Here is a 23,818-nt window from a genome sequence, read left to right as displayed (position 1 = left end):
ATTTGGTGGAACAGTGGGACGGATGGAAAACTTCCAACACAGGATTGTGCTCAAGGAAGGGGCCATTCCGGTAGCCCACAAGGTGAGGAATGTGCCGATTGCGGTGAGAGAAGCAGTCCAAATTGAACTCCAAGAGCTGGAAAAGAAAGGAATAATCGAGCCGATAACCTGTGCAGAATGGTTGGCGCCCCTGGTGGTCGTAATGAAGCCAAATGGGAAGGTCCGGCTCTGCGTGGACCTGAGAGAACTGAATAAGAATATCGTTGTGGAGAAATTTCCCCTCCCCAGAATCGAGGAAATGTTGACCAAGACCAGGGGGGTACAGTGGTACTCCACTATCGACTTGACCTCGGCCTATCACCAAATTGCACTGCACCCGGACAGCAAACGACTCACATCCTTCATCACCCCGTTTGGATGTTACCAATTTTGTCGGATGCCTTTTGGGCTGGCCTCAGCGGCTGCTGTTTTCCAGAAAATGATGCATCAACTGTTCAGAGACTGCAAGGATGTCCAGTATTTTCAGGATGACATCTTGGTGATGGGGCGAGACCAGCAGGATCACGATCAGAAGCTGGGAAAAGTGTTAAACACTAGAGAACAAAGGCCTCACGGCGGAGTGGTCGAAGTGTAGATTGGGACTGCAGTCAGTGACGTACCTAGGTCACGAGATCGGACGACAGGGTGTTACCCCCAAATTGGAGAATGTCAAAGCCATCGCTGAAGCACCGCCGCCCAGGAACAAGGAAGAGGTCAGGTCGTTCCTGGGGATGGCGGAGTACTACAGCAAGTTTGTAGTACACTTCGCTTCCAAAACCCACAATTTGAGGCTACTGACCAGAGACAGCACGGTGTTCCAATGGACACCAGAAGCCCAAGCAGAGTTCGAATTGATCAAAAGGGATGTTATTGGAGCTGTTCCCCTCAAGGGGTATGACCCACAAGGCACCACGGTACTGACGACAGATGCCAGCGACAAAGGCCTGGGCGCGGTACTCATGCAAGACAGAGGCAGAGGGGAGATGGAGACCATCAGCTTTGCATCCAGAGCATTGACAGATACGGAGAGCAAATACAGCGTGATCGAGAAAGAAATGCTGGCGGTCGTATGGGCCATGATGAGATTCCGGAAATTTCTGTGGGGAAGACGTTTCCTACTCAGAACAGACCACAAACCGTTGGTAAAGGTGCTGACGTCGAGTGGACATGCCAGTGCCACCCCTCGGATATCCAAGATGTCTCTAAAGTTGCTCGAGTTCAGGTATGATGTTGAGTACATTCCCGGGAGCCGGAACCGAGTAGCGGACTATCTGAGCAGGGCAGCTGCCATGGAGCCAGGAGAGGAAGACCCGGTTGGCAGTGGGGATTTGGTAGCTCTAATAGAGGACCAAGAGAAACTGATCAGTCTGCAAGAATGGACAAAGTCATATGAAGAGGACACTGACATAAAGGAAGTGAAGGGGTACATTGTACAAGGATGGCCGGACAAAAGAAGCGTGAGAGCAGGCCTCAAGCCGTACTTCGAAGTGCGGGAAGAACTGTCGATAGGAGACAGAGGGATCTTCATATACAGAGGAGATAAGGTGATTCCCCCAAGGACCCTCACCTCAAAACTGATGGACTTGCTACACGAGGGACACCTGGGCATAGGGAAACTCAAGGCACGGGCCAAACAGAATTACTGGTGGCCAGGCATGGACATAAGGGCTGAAAGGCACGTCAGAGAGTGTCCCCAATGTCAACGGGCGGACAAGACATTAAAACCATTGAGGCCAGCGATAGGAAAGTTTGATCCCCCTTCAAATCCGTGGGAAGAACTATCCATAGACATTTTGGGACCGGTCCTAGACGACCAAGGCACACAGAAATATGTGTGTGTGCTTATGGACCGCTATTCAAAGTGGCCAGAATTGAGAGTAGATGAATCCATGGACACGGAGAACATCCTTAAGTTTCTGTCTGAGACTTTCACGAGGGAAGGAATACCTAAATCGATCTTGAGTGATAATGGACCCCAGTTCACGTCGGAAAAATGGACTAAGTTCATGCACAGAAATGGCATCACTGTCAAACACACCGCAATCTACCATCCGGCCGGAAACGGTTTGGTGGAGAGATTTAACAGGGTAGTGATGGGAGCCATACAAGCGGCCATATCAAGTGAACAGAACTGGGAGAAGGCGCTAGAGAACATGGTATGGGCCTACAGAATAACCCCCACTGGAACGGGGTATAGTCCATTTCAAATACTGAGAGGACGTGAACCTTTTACTCACGACAACAGGATTTGGAAGGAAAAGCTTATCACCAGTGAATGGTCCCCTGCAGTGGTGCGGGCCAACCTGGAAAAAGCACAGACAATTTACAGCAACCACTACAACAAACGAAGGAATGTCAAAGGCACAGGCCTGGAGCAAGGAGAGTGGGTAAGAGTAAGATTGGCCACCCTGCAGAAGAAGGGAGACAGCAAATACAGCAAGCCGTTGCAAGTGGTAGAAGTGTATGATCGGGCCGCCTTACTAAGCGTTGGGAATGTGTGGTCCCAAGACCGCATGGCCAGGTGCAATAAAGTTTTGGACTGGGAGCCACAGAGCGCCGATTGGGAAGACAAGGAAGTCTCGGAAGTGGAGAGGAATCAAGTAACCGCGGAACAGCAAGTTGGAGTGAGAGTTGGAACGGAAAGTGAAGAAGAAGGAGATAATGGAAGTCAAGGATTGGAATGGGACAGGCTGGAGAGAAGCACGCATGAAGGAAGAGTTGAGAATGAAGGGACAGTAAACCCTGAGACGCAGAGTCAAGAGACTATGGAGAACCCAGTCAGGGTCACAAGGAGTGGAAGGCAGGTGGTAAGACCTTCCAGATACCGAGATTTTGAATTGGACAATGAACTGTAAGTGACTCTTTCTTGTTTAATAAAAAGGGGGAGATATGTAGCGTACGCAGTCTAGTTGTTGCACGTCACGTAGCCGTGACGTGCGACGGCCATGTTGGCAAGCTGCGCGCGCAGCTTGGAGTGCGCGCGAAGCCCCGAGAGTATCGGAAGCGCCGGCCGGCGCTCCTCTGTAATCTGTTGTTTGCGTAATAAATAACTTTACATACCAACCCAGTATAGCGCTATTATTTACAAGAGAGAAACATTACAAGCACCTCCCCACCTACTGAGCTCAGAATTCACTGACTTACTCACCGCTTGTAATTCAGCGACTTCACGAGTCCTCCGACTCCCGGAGTTCGCCTCTACCTCTCGTCTTCCGCAGCGTTCTGCACTTTGTAGGGGGCTAACCAAACAACGCTGTGTCCGAGCGAAACTTCAACTGCGGCTGGGATTCCTGGTCAGCCTGCTTTTGGGTGAGGGGTCCGTGTATAGAGGAAGCAGCCTTCTTCCTGCAAACACATTTGCTAGCAGTATCCACGTGCGGATGCGCACAGACAGGACCACGGACACAAATTATGCTGTTGCCGTTATTAGGTGTTTTATTGATCAGTCTCCAGACGCGTTTCGGACACGGACTGTGTCCTTGTCCACTTGGTGACGTATTAAAAACCCGGGAAATTTAAACAACAAAGCACTTCCGGGTCACGTGATCGGCAGGAGAATAAACATTCACAAAGTAATATCCACTTAGAGGTTCCTCTGTATAAATATCAAACCGCTACAAATTGAATTCTAAAAAACTGGATGCACAATGTTGATGTTAAATGTTCAAATACAATACAATAAAACCATTTAGGATTCTTAAAGCTAGAATCCAGGCCATGTCGATTTTTTGTTAAAATCACACACAGGCATATCTGTAAAAGCATTCGAAAAACATTCCTGTGCCCATTGATGTGGCATCATAATAAAATGTGCAAATTCACATTTTACAGGTAGAAAACAATGTCATATGCCGGAGTAAACTCTGACGATGATATACGAATATATCTATAATATGATACATAAGGCAGGAGAAAAACTGTACTGTGATGAGGTAAGCTGCACCTGTGTGTTTCTTATTTATACTATTTTCCGAGTGAAGAAACTGGGACAGAATATAGGGCTAAAGTTACTACAGTGAAAAGCTTATACTATTTTCTGATTCGTTTTAAGCAAGTGAGTACATCTAAACAAAATCGTACAAAAAAAGAAAAAAGTTGTATTTCAATTGTGATGCAAATTCAGTTTGAAAGCGAAATATGTGGCAGTCTATTCATTAGTCGTGTTGGAGGTGTACCTGTCCATACAATCAAAACCATTTGCCTATATTTAAAAAATACATCTTTATTTTGCATATATTTCTGTTTGCTTTTAGAACCTGGAACAAGAGAAATACACCCTCCAGAGAGAAGTTGAACTGAAAAACCGGATGTTGGAGAGCTTGAGTTCTGAATATGAACATTCAAAGCAGCAGCAAAAATTGAACCAGGACAATCTTAAGGAGCAACTTGAAAGGAATCATGAGCATGAACTTCGCAGTCTTAAAGACCAGGTTTGGCTTATGCCCTTAGAATTTCTTATTAACATTGATAATTCTAGATGTGGCTGTATGCTTTTTGTAGGCTTTTTAGCAGTGCTGAAAAATATATTGTGCTTTTTTTCCAATTGAAATGTGTGTGAAAATATCCAGTATGGAGAAGTGTGGAAGCTGCAAAATATTTACTTTCAGTTGTTAAAGCTAGAAATAAATGACAGAAGGCGAGATTGGGTAAAAATACAACAATTGAACGATTTTGGGATCTTGTAATGCGGGCCATTCAATGTTTTATGGTTTGTCCGAATGATGCTTCATTAGTGTCGTGTTTTCAAGACTTTGAATGGTTGTTGGAAAATGTGTTTCTCAGAATCTCCCAACTTGTACTTTTGTGTAATAAGTGAATATTTCTGCTGCGTAGTTTTGGTTCCATTTCAGCTGGAGAGTTATAACCTCTATTTCTTCCAACTTCAAAATCTTTTAGTTGTCCAATTCACTCTGTGGAGGCGGCAAAATTGTTCCTTCTTAAACAGGCAGGTCTTACAGTACTGTAAGGATTATGCATTTATACTTTACTTCTTTGATCTGTGAGCGCTGTAAGTTTTTCCCCTGTAGATCCTTAGGAAATTCAAAGTCCCAATTCATGGTGTCCAATATCAGCCAGTACCACAACGAGACTTTCCTTCCTTAAATTCGCTTTTAGTTATTTGTAATATTCTGCCTTATGTATGTACTTTTCATCCATATCCATACTAATATTATAAAGAGAGAGCCCAAACCTTTGAGGCGGGTAATCTCAGTAACCACAGCACCAATCACAACACCCAATACAGCGTTGGAAAGGGCAGTTGCAGCAGAAGGACATAGGCTATGCAGATGGTTAAAATAATGTATAAAAAAAATTGCAAAAAATCCATACTATCAAGTTTCAAGTTTTATTTATTTATGATAACGGAACTCTGTCGAGATCCACATAACAGTTTATCAGTGAAAAGGAAGAACGACAATAATTACATAAATAAACAGAAATATCAGTACAATGTTAGAAAACATTTAAAGAAAGAAAACAGTTTAAAACAAAACATTTCGTTTGGGGAATTAAACATAGCTACAATGAAATCATAAGCAGTAAAAATACCCAACTGAAAACACAAAGGTTTTAACCATTTACGTCTGTGTACCATAAGGGCTGGGCAAACAAAAACAACATGGTATAGATCCTGGGAATAAAGTTTACAAAAATCACTGATATCTGTACCACCATGCCATTTGAACAAAAGACAGTTCAGTGGAAGTAAATCATATCTCAACAAAAGAATAAATCGCCTAACTGCATGAGGAAGATTCCAACCTAAATATGGCTGAAGTTTTTTAATTTCACAAGAGTTACCGAAAAGGAACATTCCTCTTAGATTTTCGGGTCATGCTGTCTGCTCTAAAACTCAACTCCCAAGACGTAGTCTTTAAGGATAACTTTAGTTGGGCAGCTGATGATGTAAAAAGACTTTGTTCATCTATCTGTAATAAAGTAATTGCCTGTCTAAAGTTCCTTACAATAGAGGAGGAGACATTATAGGAACCCAACAACTCATTTTTTATTTGAAACCTCAGAGTGCCAGGCTTTCCTTCAGCTATATTAAAAACCCAACGCACCACACTCGCAACTGCCTGAGACCGTGCACTACGCAGGCCAAATTCTTGTCTTAACGAAGACGTAGAGCTTGCAGTATTTACAGAGGCTAAGTTACGAAGAATTCTTCCTTCAATAGAATCCAAAAAATTCCAGCATGCCATGTCCACTATTTCCAGTCCGTAGATTAGGGATGCGGGGATTTTTGCCCGATAAATTTCGAGCAGTATGGAAAAATGCCTCCGACCTGTCGCTTTATATAAGGAGATGAGACTCTTCCCTTGAGCGAGAGCTTTCCTACTATTTTTCTCTGTGTGGGTTTTTTCTGATAGATTACTCGTGACTATCTTCCCAAGGAAGGGGTAGGATTTAACTACTTCTAGTCTTTCGCCCCCGACAGACCAGTAATAATCATTGTATTTAGGTTTTCTCCTTCCACAGAAGCACATTATTTTACTTTTTGAGGTATTAATTTTTAAGAAATGGGCCTCAGAGTAGGAGTTCAAACCTTTTAAACGATGATTCAAACCCTTTGGGGTGAGATCCAGAATTAAAATATCGTCAGCATACATTAAGCATGCGATGGGTGATCCCCCTAATACAGGGGCAATACCATTGCTAGTAGATAATATGGCTTTAGGTAGATCAGCAATGTATAGGGAGAATAACCGGGGCGCCAACAGGCAGCCCTGTTTAAGCCCATTATTGGTAAATATTATCCTGGAAAGTCCTCTATCACCACCCATTAGGACTCTACTCCAGGTGTCTGTGTGGAGTGCGATAACTAGTTTCAATAAGTTCGGGGGCATCCCTAACTTTATTAGCTTACTCCAAAGCAAAACTCTATCCACCTTGTCAAAGGCCGTAGAGAAGTCGATAAATGCTCCATAGATACCTCCTCTACGGACTGTGACATATTTTTCGATCAAGATTTGGAGAGCGGTAAGATTATCTAAGGTACCGTGTTGTTTTCTAAAACCGGTCTGCTCTAGTGGGAGAATTGCGCACATGGTCACCCAGTCATTTGTAGAATTCAGTAAACATTTGGTGAAAAGCTTGCCTATGGCGTCTAGGAGAGCTATTTGTCTATAGTTTTCAGGTGAATCCCTGACGCCCTTTTTGTAGATAGGGATTAACAAGCTCCCTTTCCAAGAGTGTGGGACAATGCCATTGATATAACAAGCTTTAAAAACAGGGTATAGAATTTTTCCCCATAAGGCACTATGAGTTTTCAATACTGAAATTGGAATTTCATCTGGGCCTAAGGCACTGGACGAGCGGAGAGCTTTAATTGCGGCAGCAATTTCTAATTCGGAAGGAGGATCATAAGGAAATAAATCTTCCTGCAATTTGTTGGGGTCAAACTCCTCACCATTACTACTATATAGACCCTGAACAAAATCTACCCAAGTCTGCTCGTTTATTGATATCGGAGAAGGTCTGGATCTCACCCCGCAACCCTCCCCTATTAATGACCAGAAGGTCTTAGTCCGACCACTCTTAGCTGCTTCACGAAGTTTACACCAAAGAGCGTCTTCCTTCTCACATTTTAATCTGACCTTCAACCTGTTTCTTCTTCTCCTCAAAAGTGAGATTCTTTGTCTACGGTCTGGGATAGGGGAAAGGTATTGGGCCCTGACCAATTTATTTATTTCCCTATTTAAATTACGAAGATCAGGAGGAATTTTGGACATTATGTTCGCTGGTAGAGGCTTTTGAGCTTTTAGTTTTAAGGTTTGTAAAAATGACATAAAGCAGCCTAGTTCTCTGCCTTCCCATAAAGTTAAGTTATCTACTGTATATTCTAGTAAATTGGACAGATTTTTAATAGTCCCAGAATTCCAGTAGCATTTCCTGTTTTTAATATTGAAGTTCAATAGATCATCCCCGATTTTCCATAAATCTCTTTGAGAAGATACTATCCATACTAATATTATAAAGAGAGAGCCCAAACCTTTGAGGCGGGTAATCTCAGTAACCACAGCACCAATCACAACACCCAATACAGCGTTGGAAAGGGCAGTTGCAGCAGAAAGACATAGGCTATGCAGACGGGTAAAAGAATTTATAAAAAAAATTGCAAAAAATCCATACTATCCATACTAATATTATAAAGAGAGCCCAAACCTTTCAGGCGGGTAATCTCAGTAACCACAGCACCAATCACAACACCCAATACAGCGTTGGAAAGGGCAGTTGCAGCAGAAGGACATAGGCTATGCAGACGGATAAAAAAAAAATTACAAAAAAATTGCAAAAAATCCATACTACACTATATACTATCCATACTAATATTATAAAGAGAGAGCCCAAACCTTTGAGGCGGGTAATCTCTGTAACCACAGCACCAATCACAACACCCAATACAGCATTGTAAAGGACAGTTGCAGCAGAAGGACCTAGGCTACGCAGACGGATACAAAAATGTATAACAAATTGCAAAAAATCCATACTATCCATCCATACTAATATTATATTATAAAGAGAGAGGCCAAACCTTTGAGGCGGATAATCTCAGTAACCACAGCACCAATCACAACACCCAATACAGCGTTGGAAAGGGCAGTTGCAGCAGAAGGACATAGGCTATGCAGACGGCCACCATATATATATATATATATATATATTTTTTGCAGAGTTTTATATAGCGCGAACTTGACCCGAACTGAATCGGGTATCAGAGCGCTTTACATAGCACCAGTTACGTTACATGAGGACACACATTCATTTTTGTTAGGCACAGGGAGATTAAGTGATTTGCCCAGAATCACAGGATGTTTGGCGTCGTTACCAAGACTCGAACCCAGATCCCCATGTCCGAGGTCGAGCGCCTTAGCCGTTAGGCCAACTCCTCTATACATTTAAAAGGTAAAAGAACCGTGCCAGTAAATCCGTCCCTTGTGGGCGTGTCTGTGTTGTGCTGTGGGCGTGGGCTGGGGGCGTGTGCTACGGCCATCACATCGTAGGCTGTGGGCATGCGCTGGGGGCGTGAGAAACGCTGGGGGCATGAGAAACGCTGGGGGCGTGTGTCCGCCCTTCATGCCATGTGAGTCGTACATACAAGCGCCAATTACGTTGCTGCGCAGCATCAAGGGGCACGCTGGGGGTGTGACACGCTGGGGGCATGAGAAACGATTTGGGTGTGTGTCAGGCCTTCATGCCATGTGAACGCAATTGCGCCACATCCAGGGGCACGCTGGGGGCGTGAGAAACGATTGGGGCATGTACTACGTTCCACCCTTCATGCCATGTGGGTCGTACATTAATCAGAAGATCGTCTGCTGTGGCCGTGTGCTGGGGGGGTGACAAACACGTTCACCTGGAGGCCTGGTAAGTAACGATACTGCAGCCTCTCCTGTGCGCTGTTACTGAACTCTCTCATTCAACGAAATTACACGCGCCTACTACCATCAACCAGGGCTGCAGCTGGGCCTTCTCCGTCCCTATTCTAATGAAAAAAATGTTGTCCAATGCGAGATTTTAAAATAAATTGCCCTTGCCAAATACACACATTACACACATTCTATTTCATACCTGGACAACGTCGGGACGGGCTGCTAGTAAGTATTATAAGAATGTATTTACTTGTATGGTACTCTGTGGGTCCGTTCATTCTCTTGTGGAATGCGGTGTCTACAGGGTTCTTTGGGAGACTATTAGGCAGTTTAGAGCTGAACAGTGCCTGGAGTGGTCTAGGGCACTTCACCACATTTTGAATCTTCAATAAATTACCTTGTTTCAACAAACGGTGTCTGTCATTATTAAACAATTGTTCTTCCAACTCATTAGTGTTTCCATTCCAGATACCCCCCCGGGCGCTCTCTGTAAGCCATTCTAGAGGAGAGGCTTGCTATTGTGTAGTAACTTGCCCCATCTTTGTATGCCTGTTGCTATAATCTGAGTTTCTAGCATGTCCTCCAAGCACTCTAGGATGCATGGAGATTCCCAAAAAGGGGCAAACCAACTATAACCTACTATAATATGGGAGCTTCATGGCCTGTCTTATCTGGTACCAGCGAATGCCATCTCCTGCCAAACATTTAGTTTCACATCCCCAAATGTATACGATAAGTGAGTTTCATCCTCTTACATCTTTCAACATTGCCTTAAACAGGCAGCGGGTTCCACAACCATTTAGGTTGCTAAGTAAACTAGTGCCAGATGCATTAAAGTGTTTTACCCATTCTATGTCTATGGGAAAATGTGTTCATACATATGGCCCCTAGTTTTTTAGTGAAACCCTTCCCTTATCCTGTCTCCTACGACCCTTCTTCCAGGAGATCCTTGCTCCCTTTAAAGCCCAGATATAAGTATTAACTTCCCCTTTCAGTTTGTCTAGCCATATTTTTAAAAATAAATGCAGCGGGATTGCATTAAAAAGGAAAGTTCATTTTGGCAAGATGATCAGCTTTACCACATTTTTCTACCAAAGATTATTAGAGGGAGAGGAACCAGGTTATTAACACTTTACTTGACTCTGCAAACACCTTTTTAAAGTTAGATTCTGCTATCCTATCTGGATCTTGTGACTTTGATTCATAGATATTTAATATGACTTCTTATTTGCGCGGTCTCCCCTTCTATATTTCACACCGTTATTTCCATTTGTGAATGGTTCTCAACATAACCGACTCATTTCCAAAGGCTGCTCTCGGCTGCTGTATGGGCGGGAGGGCTGTTTGTAAGTCAGTAGTGTAGATCATTAGGTCGTCTTTATCCAGCGGCTTACCAGCAACAGGTACTCTAATACCATGTGCTCACCTGGGCCCATAAACACACATTCACACTACCTGGCAATAAACCACAGGGGTCAATTGTTTGCACTTTTTATCATTCTAGATTAGTCTCTTCTTGTTCTCAACTCATCTTTCACTGATCAAAAAGTTCTTTCCACTGGTCAATGGACCAAATTAGTTGAACTAGTTGATGGTGAAATGACCTAAATATATTCTACTTACATTTGATGAAATAACAACAGACTCTGGAAATAATTTAAGTCTTTATCTGGATTAGTTTCATGTGAACCACTTACAAAGTACAGTACTGCCACCGTCACTCATAGGAAGATTCAATTAATCAATCAGTCAAAGCAACCTATATTCTCTGCAATGACTTTGCTCAGAAAGGAGAGGAAAGCGAGAAAAGCACATCTGCACATACACGAAAATATAGTTACCAAGGATGGTGTGAAAACAAGCCCCCTGGCCAAGGAGCTGGGAAAGGTCCCCCGGGAAAGATTAGGCGAAAAAGGCTCCAGGACAGGATAGATGACCTCTCTACCACCAACGCTTGCGTAGCACCCCTCTCTGACACACTCTTCCTCCTTGAAATTCTTCCGCGATCTTCTTCTTAGTGAATTAATTTAAGATAAAGTGGCTCTGCATTTGGTTCTTCTTCAGCTTCCCTCGTCACTCCCACAGCATCCAGAGCTTTGCAGCATTGACGTCTCTCTCTGACAGCATCCCGGTCTCATGCTTAATTACTAGCTAAGAACTACCTCAATTCTACCCTATAATATTCATGTACCTCCCAATAATTTTTCAATATCCTGAAACTCCTAACTCTAATTTGACAGGCAAGGGGGATGATTAGCACACCATGCTTATTTTCCAAGTTAGTCTTTCGGTCCATTGTTTAAAGATCCCACCCCTTAATTTTTATTCACAACTTTTAATTCCCATCCGCATTCACATCTCATTAGAAACAAAAGTATAAACTCCATTCAGCTCGGTCATTCATGCATGCGTGAAGAATCAGGTGACCCACTGACTTTAGTCTCATACAATAGACATGCACTAATAAGAGTCAAAAAGATATGTTACATTTTAACATAAATGGTTTCACTGTATACCACCTATCTCTAATCTAATCCCATTCATTTATTTATGCTTTCCCCGCATTAGCATTAGTAAAATAGCAAGTTTTAGTTTTGGCAAAGCAGTGCTAAGTATGTCAGCCATATTAATAACATTTGTGCAAGCGCAAGAAATTCTCTCCAAGCAACAGCTCGTCATACTGCGTAGATGCATCTGATGCATGCGCAGGACAGTTTTTCCGTTGGCGGACATTTTAGAAATTTACTCGAGTTACTTATTAGTAATACATGTAGGCACGCTTCTCTTTCTTGTATGTATAATGTTGTGCATATTAATTTACACAATACATGGTTAATACAATATTAGAAGTTAAACAAGAGGATTATCTCAGATCAAGTCTTTTTTCTACGAGTCCTTGCTCCATCAGTCTGCATAGAGACCTTTTTTCACCACATGTCATATATAAAAGGACTGATTGTGCTCTCCTTGCTGAGCTTACATGCCAACGGTTCAATATGTACGTTAAATAATAGTGGGGATAGCGGACAGCCCTGTCTCGTACCCCGTAATATTTTAAAAGCTGATGTTAGCCTGCCATTTAAAACATTTTTTGCGGAGGGGTTCTTGTAGATGAATTGAAATACCCGTACAGAGTGTATGCCCTAAGTTATAGTGTTTTGAGACTGTATTCAAATAGGATAAATGACCGTGTTAAAAGCTTTCATAGCATTCAATGCCAAGACAGCCAGTGGAACATTTAAAAGTGGTCGCGTGGTCTATCAAATCAATTAACCCATGAGCCGGCTTCATGAAACCTTTCTGATCCTGAAGTGTTAGATCTCCCTCTATCTTACTCAGCATCTTTGCTAACATATTAGCAAAATGTTATGATCACTATTCAAAAGTGATATTGGATCATATGGCTCGCAGGAAGTGGGTATTTTGTCTAGTTTCAGAATTAGGTTGACTGACTCTTTCACTAACATTTCCACAAACAGCCTGGTCATTGAAGGTATAATTGAATCTCCCAGTACCTTTTAAAATTAATTTGCAAGGCCATCCGGGCCTGCTGCTTTCCCTTTCTTTCTAGATTTAACTGCCAACCACACTCCTCTTAGCTCGATATCCTTATCCAAAAATGCCTTCTGACATTAAACACTTGAGCGTTTATCTGGTAGATCAACCCCTATCTATTCATTGGACTTCTCCCCGATTACCAAATTCTCTGTTTACAGATCCCTAAAGTATTTAAGAAAACCTTTTTCAATATCCACGCTGTTTTTAGGTGGAGTCCCATCCCCTCACTCTTTATTTTGCTAACAACATTCATGGCTTGGTTCGTTTTAATTTTCCATGCCAGCAGTTTCCCAGTTTTTCCCCATATTCAATTGGAGCCATTTTAAACACCGCTCGCCTTGCCCTTACTCTGGCTTCCATAGATAACGTAAGCTGATCCCTCCGCTTTTTTAATTCTCTCAAGTGATACTTTCTTATTGTCTGACAACTGCTGATGCAATAGTTGCTTCTCCAGACATTCCATTTCAGACTCTAGCCCCTCAATCCCCCTTCTGTATGTTCAACTCTTCTGCAATGATGTATAAGAGATATCTTCCCCCCTCATGAAGGCCTTAAAAGTGTTTAAAAATATCAAGGACCTTCTGCTCTAACAGAAGAGCGCAATCCAGGGTTCACCTCCTTGGTTCAAACCAGTCCAGTTTCGGTTCTAAAATTACAGCTGCATGCTTCGACTAGGCTGTGAACTTGCTTAACCTCCTGAATTTCCTCACTTCTAGCTTGGTCGATGTAGAAGTAGTCCATCCTAGATGAATGTAACCCCGATCCTTCTCAGCTGTTACTTTCCATATGTCACACAAACCTAGCTGTCTCATGATTTCAATATGATTGCATTTTGGGTGTACGTATTAGCCTTACCGTTGGAGGATCTGTCCAGGTTCTTATCCATAATAGCGTTAACATACCCTGCGATAATAATGGGCGAGGAACATTCTAACATTTTAAAAAGATCATCTTTGGGGGATCAATCTCCTCCACATTAGGGCTATGGTAACCCACTGAAATGTAACTTCTGTCAATCAGTAGTCTGTTAGCAATTACCTCTCTACCTGCCTCATCTGTCATACTCTTTCAGGATAGCCACCCCCTCAGTGTAGCAGTTTTGATATGTGCAGAGCATCTACTGGATACATTTTCGATTACTAATCCGATTCAGACATTCTTTTCTAGTTAATTGTGCTTCCTGTAAAATAATAATTTTAGCTGGTGAATCCCCTTAAATAATGTATTATTTTCTGTTATCTTTTTGTGTGGAGACCATTTACATTTCATGAAATGTCTACTGGTACTGCCTTGCCTTTAACTCTAAAACTCATGCACAGCCAATTATGCAGTTAGACGGAACAGTGGTCTGGTCACTTTATTACTGTAAACCAAGACTTCAAAGGAAATTTACCCCCACTATTTTTTTTTCCTTCATGTTCCCCACCCTTTCCCCCCTCACATCTCCCTCCCCTGGAGAATCCTCCTATGCTTCCTCATTGACTTAAATAGCCCCTTGAGTGCTCTTTGGGATGCAACCATCTTAAATAAAAAGAAAAACAAATCAAATGTAAATAGACTCTGAATCAACATTTCCTAAATTGCGTTTTATTTAAGTACTGTAAATATAAGTGAAAAGAATATATATGAAAAGACCCCTACGCTCTTTATCCTAATGGCTGGTGGCCCTTCTTAATGTTCTCGATCAGTTCATTTGCATCCTTAAAGTCCCTGAAGGTATGCATTTTATTATTGTTCATTATCCTAAGGATGGCGGAAAATCTTAGCTGAACAGTGGCACCTAACTTCCTAAACTCTTCTAACCATTTCCCCAGCCCAGCTCCCACTGCCTATTCAAAGTGTCTTGAGAAATATCACCTCTGATCTCAAAAGTAAACCCACTTGCTTTCAAGGATTTCAGTTTCAAAGTCCTAGCTAAGATCTCTCTTTTGAGTATGTGAGACAAATTACTAAGATCTTTCCTGGTTTGCTTTATTGGTGGGGCTTTTTGAATGGATCCCGGTGAACTCTATGGATGTCCATGGTGAGAACTACCGCCATGGCCTCCCACACTGCTCCTGTCTTAAGCAGAGATATGACAGACAACTTTATGTCCTCTTCTTCAGCCCCCTCTGGTACGTTAAGTATTCTTAATTTGTTCTTTCTGGCACTGTTTTCCAGTGCCTCAAACTTGTTCTGACACACTTTTTCTGTATTTCAGTGCCCTGATCTCCTCTCTGTCAAGTGCAGTATACTCTTTCCACCTGGGCAAGTACGCCTACTGATTGAGACCAATCGCCCAAAACTGATGTTACCCAATCTCCTTTCCCTACTTCCTTTGTGGTCTGCTCTTTATCCCTGTCCCCAGCCATATTAGTTAAAGCCTGGCACCTGTGAGAGTCAACTAGCCTAAATCCCCCCACCAGTTTCCTGCTTCATGAAAGCGGGGGCCAGTCCTTCACCCCTCCGCTTAAATTGCTGGGTCTGTCCCTTCAAGGTCTTCTCTTTGGAATCCTTAGGATCCTTAGATTCAATAGCACCTGGATTAGCCACCAACCACCCAGGCAATTGCAGTTTTGAGCAGAATCTTGAAAAGAAAAAAAAAGTTGTAAGAGAAGTAATTACATTATTTGTCGTTTTGACTGCCCCCCCCCCCCCCCCCCCATTCTTTTGGCTCCTGGTATTCCTGAAGAGTTTAGAAATTGTGTTTAAACTTAGATTATCTAATTTCTGCTTTTTTGCAAGAAATCACCATTAGAAGTTGTAACATTAGGCCGCCTTTCCCTTTTACTTTTTGCACCCATAGTTGTTTAATTGTGCCATGGAGGGATTGCTATATGTAGCTCTATTCGCTTGCTCCTCAAAAACTACCTGTTCTTTTTAACCAGTTCTAAACTACCTGTTCTTTTTAACCAGTTCTAAACGCTTTCAATCAGCTGTTCAGTTTGCCCCTCTGTGAGCCTAGGTTTATCCCCATGTTTTTCTGATGGCCCCAATGGGGTACTATTTTTCCCTGCCTCTATCTCGGACTCTTCCTGATGATTTAAAGTACAGGCTCCAGAGCTCAACGCTTGGGATGTTAAAATGTCACGCTGCACGTCCCTCCTCTCTCTACTCTGGATGCTGGGCAGTCAATATGCGTGTGCTGCTGCTGCCTTCTTTTCCCAGGAGGGTAATCCCCACTGTTGCCCTACAGCCTCATCTTCAGTGCACCTCTCTTCAGTGCTCAGCATCTGCTTTGGCCACGCACACCATGGTTACTCGGGATGGAGAAAGGAGAAGGAGACTCCATCCTCGTCTCTCGTCTCCCGCGAACGCTCAATACTCTAAAAGTGGGGATCTAACCGCTGATCTTGTTAAGTCTGTGAGGCTATCAGCCATTACTCTTGAGCTGGCACCCCAATATTGAGCACTGCTGCGACCTGCTCCCTACTGGCTGCCATTTTCTCTTGTCGGAATGTTGGATAAAAAACAATGAGTTCAATTCTTGCTCAGGTGACTTTTGCCTCTGTTTTTGTGAAAAGTAATTACTTAAATAATTTGTAAGCCACCCTGTGTGTTTGGTTTATTTTCATTAACATGTGTTTTCTGGTTTTTATGTTAAACAAATAAATAAAAAATATATATTCAAAACAAAGAAAACCGACCTAGGCCTGTTTTTCTTGAGGAAAAGCAAAACAATGCCTCATTCTTGGAGGTGTTCTATTTCATATAGGTACCCCGATATAGGTCCGAGTAACATCATAACTAGGGCTCCCGGTTTTATGGTATTTATTTTTTCAACATTTGCCTCTGTGTTTATCCATATTAATTTTTTGGGTGATTTTATCTGGATTTATCCACATTTATTGTTGTTGCAAGCAAAAGAAGACTCCGCTGCTAGTATTTTCCCACATTTATTTAACTAACCAGGCACACTTGCACTAGATTGTTGAAGGTTTAGATATATTTATATATACGTCAAATTAAGTAACACAATATGGTTGGTCATTTAAAAAAGAAAAAGCACTTGAGTCATTTTAGAGGTGCACTTGCATGATCATGCATGTCCAGACTAGGCATGAGTGCAGTCAATGTTTGTTCACACCCACTTGGGTTGTTGGTGGCATTGTTCTGGATACTTCATTCACTGGAATGTTTATGGCTTTAGCATGTTTGGCACGGCCATCCCACAGCTGCTTCTGAAATTGGAGCCCATGGTAAGTGCTTTTAACATATTGGAAGCAAATGTCTTCCCTGTGTTCTTGGAAAAAGATGTGTGGTATTGGTATTGATCACCACATAGAAGCCGCTGCTGCCGCTGTGCGAGCTTTTTGCATTTTAGAATTCTGATTAATTGTATTAATTGTGAAATTGATTTTAGAACCAGCTTTTGCTTACTTTGCACATTGTGAGTTTTTGCACAGAGGACAACAGCGAGTTAGGCTGCTCCTCATATTTTAGAAGTTTTAAAATCCAGGCTGCCCCTCACCCTTAGCTGTGATTTTACTGCATAATTGCTAGATATTGTGAACCTTGTCACACGCTCTGTTCATTTGCCACATCTGCGAGGACGTCAGCGAGTCAGGCTGCTCCTCTGTTCCACTAGCTCTTCGGTCGCCGAATCCTGAGCTCCGGTCCACCACGGCTGAGTGCCGATTGAGTGGAGAGCTCATGGGGAGGTAGGCGGACCAATCAGGGACATCCCAGCAAGCCGGAGCTCGGAGACAGGAGCCCGCGCTTCCCGCTATTTTAAGCCAGGCACCGGTGAGCGCGCAGCCTACCACATAGAAGCCGCTGTGCGAGCTTTTTGCATTTTAGAATTCTGATTTAATTGTATTAATTGTGAAATTGATTTTAGAACCAGCTTTTGCTTACTGTGCACATTGTGAATTTTTGCACAGAGGACGACAGCGAGTTAGGCTGCTCCTCATATTTTAGAAGTTTTAAAATCCAGGCTGCCCCTCACCCTTAGCTGTGATTTTACTGCATAATTGCTAGATATCGTGAACCTTGTCACACGCTCTGTTCATTTGCCATATCTGCGAGGACGTCAGCGAGTCAGGCTGCTCCTCTGTTCCACTAGCTCTTTGGTTGCCGAATCCCGAGCTCTGGTCCACCACGGCTGAGTGCCGATTGAGTGGAGAGCTCATGGGGAGGTAGACGGACCAATCAGGGACATCCCAGCAAGCCGGCGGGCGGAGACAGGAGCCCGCGCCTCCCGCTACCCCCATATTTATCACAATGTGTTGGCCGAGGCACAGCGGTCGGGCGCAGCGGCCGCGACGATGGCGCGCCGAAGGTGCGCCTAAGGTAAGCCCGTCTGCGCCCGTCCGCGCCTGGACCAAGCCCAGGGCCGGTCAGGCTGCCTCTTCTGACCCAAGTATCTTGAGCTCCTTTGTCTACAGTCGTGAAGCCCTGCTTTCCCTGAACCCAGGTTCACATACGGGTCTGAAAAGGTGCATTCCGAGCTCTGATATGGTGCAACTTCCACATCCCTCCCCTATTAACATGTCCACCGTCTAAAGTCCAGAACGAGTTACGGATTAAGGCTGCTCTCATCAATGCCCACTCGATGGTGAAACACGCCGATAACATCTTTGAGCTCATTGGGTATAACAACCTGGACATCCTATTTGTCACGGAAACGTGGCTCAGTGAATCTTGCGCTCCGGTGGTAGAACTGGCGGTCCCACGTGGCTACCGCCTGGTTAGGGCCGACCGCACCTCAGGTAGAGGGGGCGGCACCGCAGTAGTGTTCAGGGAAGAGTGGGCATTTTCCTGTGACAAATCTATTAGTGTGCTGGAGGGAGAAGCCTTCGACTTCTCCTTTATCCTCACTCCTCATTTTACCTTAGGGGGAACCCTGATCTATAGACCGCCGGGGCAGATTGGTTCTTTTCTTAGCTCCCTAGGAGATGCACTGGCGGAACGGGTGTTACACTTTTTGAAATTTCTCCTTCTTGGAGATTTTAATATACATTTAGATTCCCCCAGTTCCCCAGAAACACTGGGCCTTCAAGACTTCCTGGGGATAACTCAGTTGACACAGTGGATCTCCAAGCCCACGCACTCCCGCGGGCGTGTGTTAGATCTGGTATGCTCCAATTTTGAACTGGTCATTAAAGACCCCCAGCCGGTCACCTGGTCAGACCACGCTGTGATCAACTTCTCCTGGTCCACGGCACTGCCATCTCGCCACCCCCCTACTCTGGCACGTCCCTTAGCACGAAAAATTAACATTCCTGGGTTGGTTGAAGCCCTTACGCACTCCCAGATGGCTCTCGCTAGTAATCCAGAGGGGCAAGTTGACCTCTTTAACGCCTGGGTCAGTCTGGGGGTTGAGGCCATTTCAAACCCGCATCAAAAATCCCCCGGCGTGTGCTGCCCTCCCAACCTTGGTACACGCCAGTGCTTAAAGAGCTAAAGAGGACATGTAAGATGCTTGAGCGGCTTTGGAGGGCTGCCTATTCCCCGCAAGCCAAAGCTGACCTCCGCTCATCCCAAAGATAATACTATACCGCAGTTAAGACTGCGAAACGTGCCTATTTCGCGACTAGAATTATGAAGGCGGATAATAATGACAAGGAGATCTTCGCCATAGTCCAAAGTTTTCTGTCGCTCTGGCGGAGCAAAAAACGATCCCGGTATCCGCTGGCTGGTGTGAGGAGCTCTCCTCCTTTTTCATTAATAAGATCAAGCTCATTGAGGAGGGACTAGCCTTGAGCGATGCCGCCTCACGCCCTATGGTTGAGACGCCCGGCCCTCTCTCTAGCAGTTGCCTTGCCCAATTTGATAAAGTTGATCAGCCGGACATTCTTGCTCTTTTGAGATCTCTCAAATCAGGCTCCCCCTCGGACCCCTGCCCTGCAAGAGTTTTAGCGGGAGTAGCAGATTGTGTCGGGTCTGAAGTTACAGCTATGGTCAATTGGTCACTGCAATCTGCAGTGGTGCCTAGGCAGTGGAAGGAAGCTCAACTCCTGCCTCTCCTGAAGAAGCCATCGGCGAATCCCCTCATTGTAGCCAACTACCGTCCCATCTCCTTGCTTCCTGCACTTGCCAAAGTCTGCGAAAAGGTCGTTTTTCGGCAGCTGAACGCCTTTGTGGAAGATTCCGTGGCGCTTCACCCGGCTCAGTCTGGTTTCAGGGCCTCCTTTAGCACGGAGACGGCTTTGGTAGAGGTGGTGGAAGCCATTAGGGAGTGTATGGGCAAGGGTGGCAGAGCGGCGCTAATTTTATTGGACCTCTCTGCCGCCTTTGATACGGTCCCCCACCAACTCCTCCTGGCTCGCCTCGCCTCTATCGGCCTTACTTGGGGCTGTGTGGTCATGGCTGGAGTCTTATTTGGATTCCCGCTCCCAGCAAGTCTGGATGTCCCCGTACTCCTCAGCCAGGTCAGTTCAGACAGGGGTCCCACAGGGCTCAACATTGAGCCCACTTCTTTTCAACATCTACATGACCCCGCTGATCTACCTGGCTGAGGAGCTGGGTGCAAAAATTATGGCCTACGCCGATGACACCCAGCTCCTGTTCACCTGGGGTAACTCGAAAGTAGAAACGGATGCGGCACAAAAATGCCTTGCGGCTGTATTTACCTGGCTGCCCCAAGACAAACTTAAATGTAAAGAGGGTAAATCTGAGATACTATATGGCCAATTTCCTACCCAGTTTACAGAATTAATATGGCCTCCTGATTTCCCCCGTCCCCTCTCTGAAGGCGGCCCAGCCAAGAATCTGGGCATTTGGTTTAACGATGATTTAAGGTTCTCAGAGCACATAAAAAGACTGACGGATGTCTGCTTTGGGACCCTTAAATCCCTGGGCAGATTCTTTCCTTTACTGCCCCAGCCGGCCACAGAGACGGTCGCTAGAGCCCTCATATTGTCCTGCCTAGACTATGCTAACGCTCTTTATTTGGGCTCTCCCTCCTTTCTGTTGAACAAGCTGCAACTCATCCAGAATGCGGCCGCGAGACTTCTGCTGGGCATTCCCAGACGTATCAGCATAAGATCGCAAATGGCCGCACTCCACTGGCTGCCGGTGGCTCAAAGAGTTCAATTCAAGGCTCTGGTTCTCACTCATAGAGCCCTGCATGATACTGGCCCGCCTATCTCAAGAAAAGAGTGGCTTTCCACATCCCCAGCCTAAGCCTTAGGTCGGCCTCCCAACGTCTGGTGGTAATCCCCCGCTTTCGGCGAACCAGGCTGTTCGGTCAATCATTTTCGGTGAAAGCAGCCACCCTCTGGAACTCCCTTCCACTCACACTCAGACACACCAGAGACATTAGCTGCAATCAAAAAGCTCCTTAAACCCCACTTATTCAATCAGGCTTACTAAAATGTCATTTCTCTCGATGTCTATGTGGTATTGCTCCACGCCAGGATACTCAAGAGTAGTCGCGCGCTCTACAAATACCTATATAACATAACATAAGTCCTAAGTTAAAAGCAGAAAGCCTTCCATAGTTTTTTCCCAGGATTGGCAGAGCTAGGACTAGTTTTACAGTGCTAAATGGCATTTGTTTGTTTGTGCCTGTATTTGCTCATCAAAGCCAGTCCTATTGGTGTTGCCAATGCTTGTTTTATGCCGCACTTGAATTCACAACCCCTCTGGTAATAGGATGGTACTAGACGTCTGACCCAAGCCCTTTCTTGTGCCCCCCTCATCCTCTTTCTCCCTCCCATAAAACAAAAAAAATAAAGGTTGCCTGGGCTGCAGCCGATGTCCAAGGGTGTTTTTACACTACTTTTAAAAAAAAAAATTTTTTAGGTTTGTCATGGTGAAAGGGCTCCTGCTACCTGTAGACAAGATTTTGTGTGAGCCTCTTAAGGGAGAACTCTCAGTACGAAGCAGCTAGGCCTGGGTGGGCTGAATTTCACTGGCTATTGTTAACTGCCTTGTAGTCTGTTTTCACGTTTTGGATTGTGGTTGTTTCCATTGTAGGTTTCAATACACCCTCTGCCTGTCGTGGGCCAGTTCTAGATTCATTAAGGTTGATGGCACAGACTACATTTTCTCCCCTGCTTGCCCCACTTCTGCAGAACATTCTCCTATCTCGGATTTGTACTGAATTTCAGTGCAGGGGGAAATGAGCAGCTAATGTCCTGTATAATCCTCTCGGCCTGTTTTGTAGTTGGAATACTTCCCTGTGCTTCCTTCTGCTTTGGGTGGAACGACGCAGCTGCTCTAGGGTGCTCTTGTTCATCCCTCGCCAAAGCTGCAGTTTGACGGCAATGACATCAGATTTCACCTGGCCATTTCTTTAGACAGTATTTTTCCGTTTCTACTTATAACTACAGACAAAGGGAAATAAGTTTTCCGTCTATTTATATGTAAAAGTCAATTTAAATGGAAAACCGGGAGCCTTACTCATAACCCTTCACCTACATTCTCTCCTATACTACATAAATAATGGATTTGAAGGACTGCCCTTTTACCTAGTTACAATACTTCACAGTGTACGTAGGGTTTTTCCCTAACACTGACCTCATAAATTATGCATGAGCATTCTTAGTTTCTTAGGAACACAGCAGGATCATCATCTCCTGCATAATAACTATGTATAAAGTTCATTCCCGACGCCATCCTAAGTCTGACACTGGCACAGCAAGGTAGAACCCCTTGGGTTGCCTTAGGGTATATAAACATCACATCTTGCTGAGATAGAGGAGATCAGGACTTCCTGTCTGACACACTGACGCAAGACGCTAAGGTACCTGCATGCAGATACTCCAGCTCGCAGTGGTCTGACATCCCTTGTGGGGTGTTCAGCTCGAGACCAGAACAGGGTCCCGCAGTCTCAAATCAGGTAATGGGGTTGGCTTTATCCTAGAGGGATTCTTGGCTTTACACCTACTCACATGCTAGGTACACTCTGGTACATCAAGTTAGGGTTGCATCATAGGAGCACGCATTCTATTGCAATGTATTTTATGTAATTGCCTGTATTTATGATATTAGTAAAATGGTAGAAACCTACCATCTGTTTACTTTCTTAGTGCTTCTACTCATTTATCTATGTTGAGTTCTACTGGTCATTTCAGTACACTTATTTTACACTAGAATAACGAAAAGTGAGCAGGAGTGACTGATCAAAAAGTAAGTTACTGTTTCCACGGTCCTGAGGGATCAGGGTTGTCCTGTTTGATTAGTTGCCAAGAACTATTCTCTCCTTGGTAAGAGGAGGTGATAGTGGCATTGCGAGCTAGCTGGTATACAGGTCAACATACTCTGTGGGGGTGTCTGTAGTCAGACTGGACACCAGAACCACAGTGTATGTTGTCTAACCGTGCAGATTCTATATAGGGTTTATAGGAGCTACGGGAACTACATGACAACGGTCTAGTGGTAATTTAGGGATTGTTCATCGACGAAAAGTCACAGAAACTAAAAGTCTATTGTGAATGGAGATGAAGTGGGCATTATTTGTGTAGTAGTATCATATGATAAGGGCGCGTGAGATAATGAAGGGATTCTATATACTGACCTCTGTATACCACAACACTTAAGAAAGCAGAAGAGATGATTTGGTAAAGAATACATGTATATTTCCTTAAAGGCATTTGAACAAATGGGCATCTGGGCATTTTAAGATCTTTTTACAAGGATATTGAAGGTCACCCTGAAGACTATAAAGTAATAGTATGGAAGATCTTCTCCATGTGCTCCTTGGAGAAGATTTTTGTGCTTTGGACCTTGTCTGAAGGGTTATTACCAACTGCCTTGCTGATCATTATTGTCAACAGATGAACAGAGCTGACCCTGGCCGTTAGAAATACTATCCTGTATTTAGATAACACTGATGAATTAAAATCTGGACTGTTAGCTTTGCCATTGGGGATAAATGGAGGCTGTGTAGATTAGCCATGAATATGCTAAACTGCGAA

At 44.2% G+C, this 23,818-nt stretch overlaps 1 protein-coding gene across 2 annotated transcripts in view; it reads left to right on the top strand.

The window, feature by feature from the left end:
• SPDL1 (spindle apparatus coiled-coil protein 1) overlaps positions 1 to 23,818 on the top strand; it is a 424,110-nt gene that overhangs the window by 156,750 nt on the left and 243,542 nt on the right. For both annotated transcript variants that reach the window (XM_078653377.1, XM_078653378.1), the window contains exon 3: positions 4,293 to 4,469. In XM_078653377.1, coding sequence (XP_078509503.1) covers positions 4,293 to 4,469 — 177 coding nt within the window. The remainder of the gene's footprint in view (positions 1 to 4,292; positions 4,470 to 23,818) is intronic.

This window comes from Lissotriton helveticus, chromosome 7 (assembly GCF_964261635.1).
Source record: "Lissotriton helveticus chromosome 7, aLisHel1.1, whole genome shotgun sequence".
In the NCBI taxonomy this organism is placed as follows: domain Eukaryota; kingdom Metazoa; phylum Chordata; class Amphibia; order Caudata; family Salamandridae; genus Lissotriton; species Lissotriton helveticus.
Note: the sequence above shows the minus strand (reverse complement) of the source record. Positions and strands in the feature narration are given on the sequence as shown.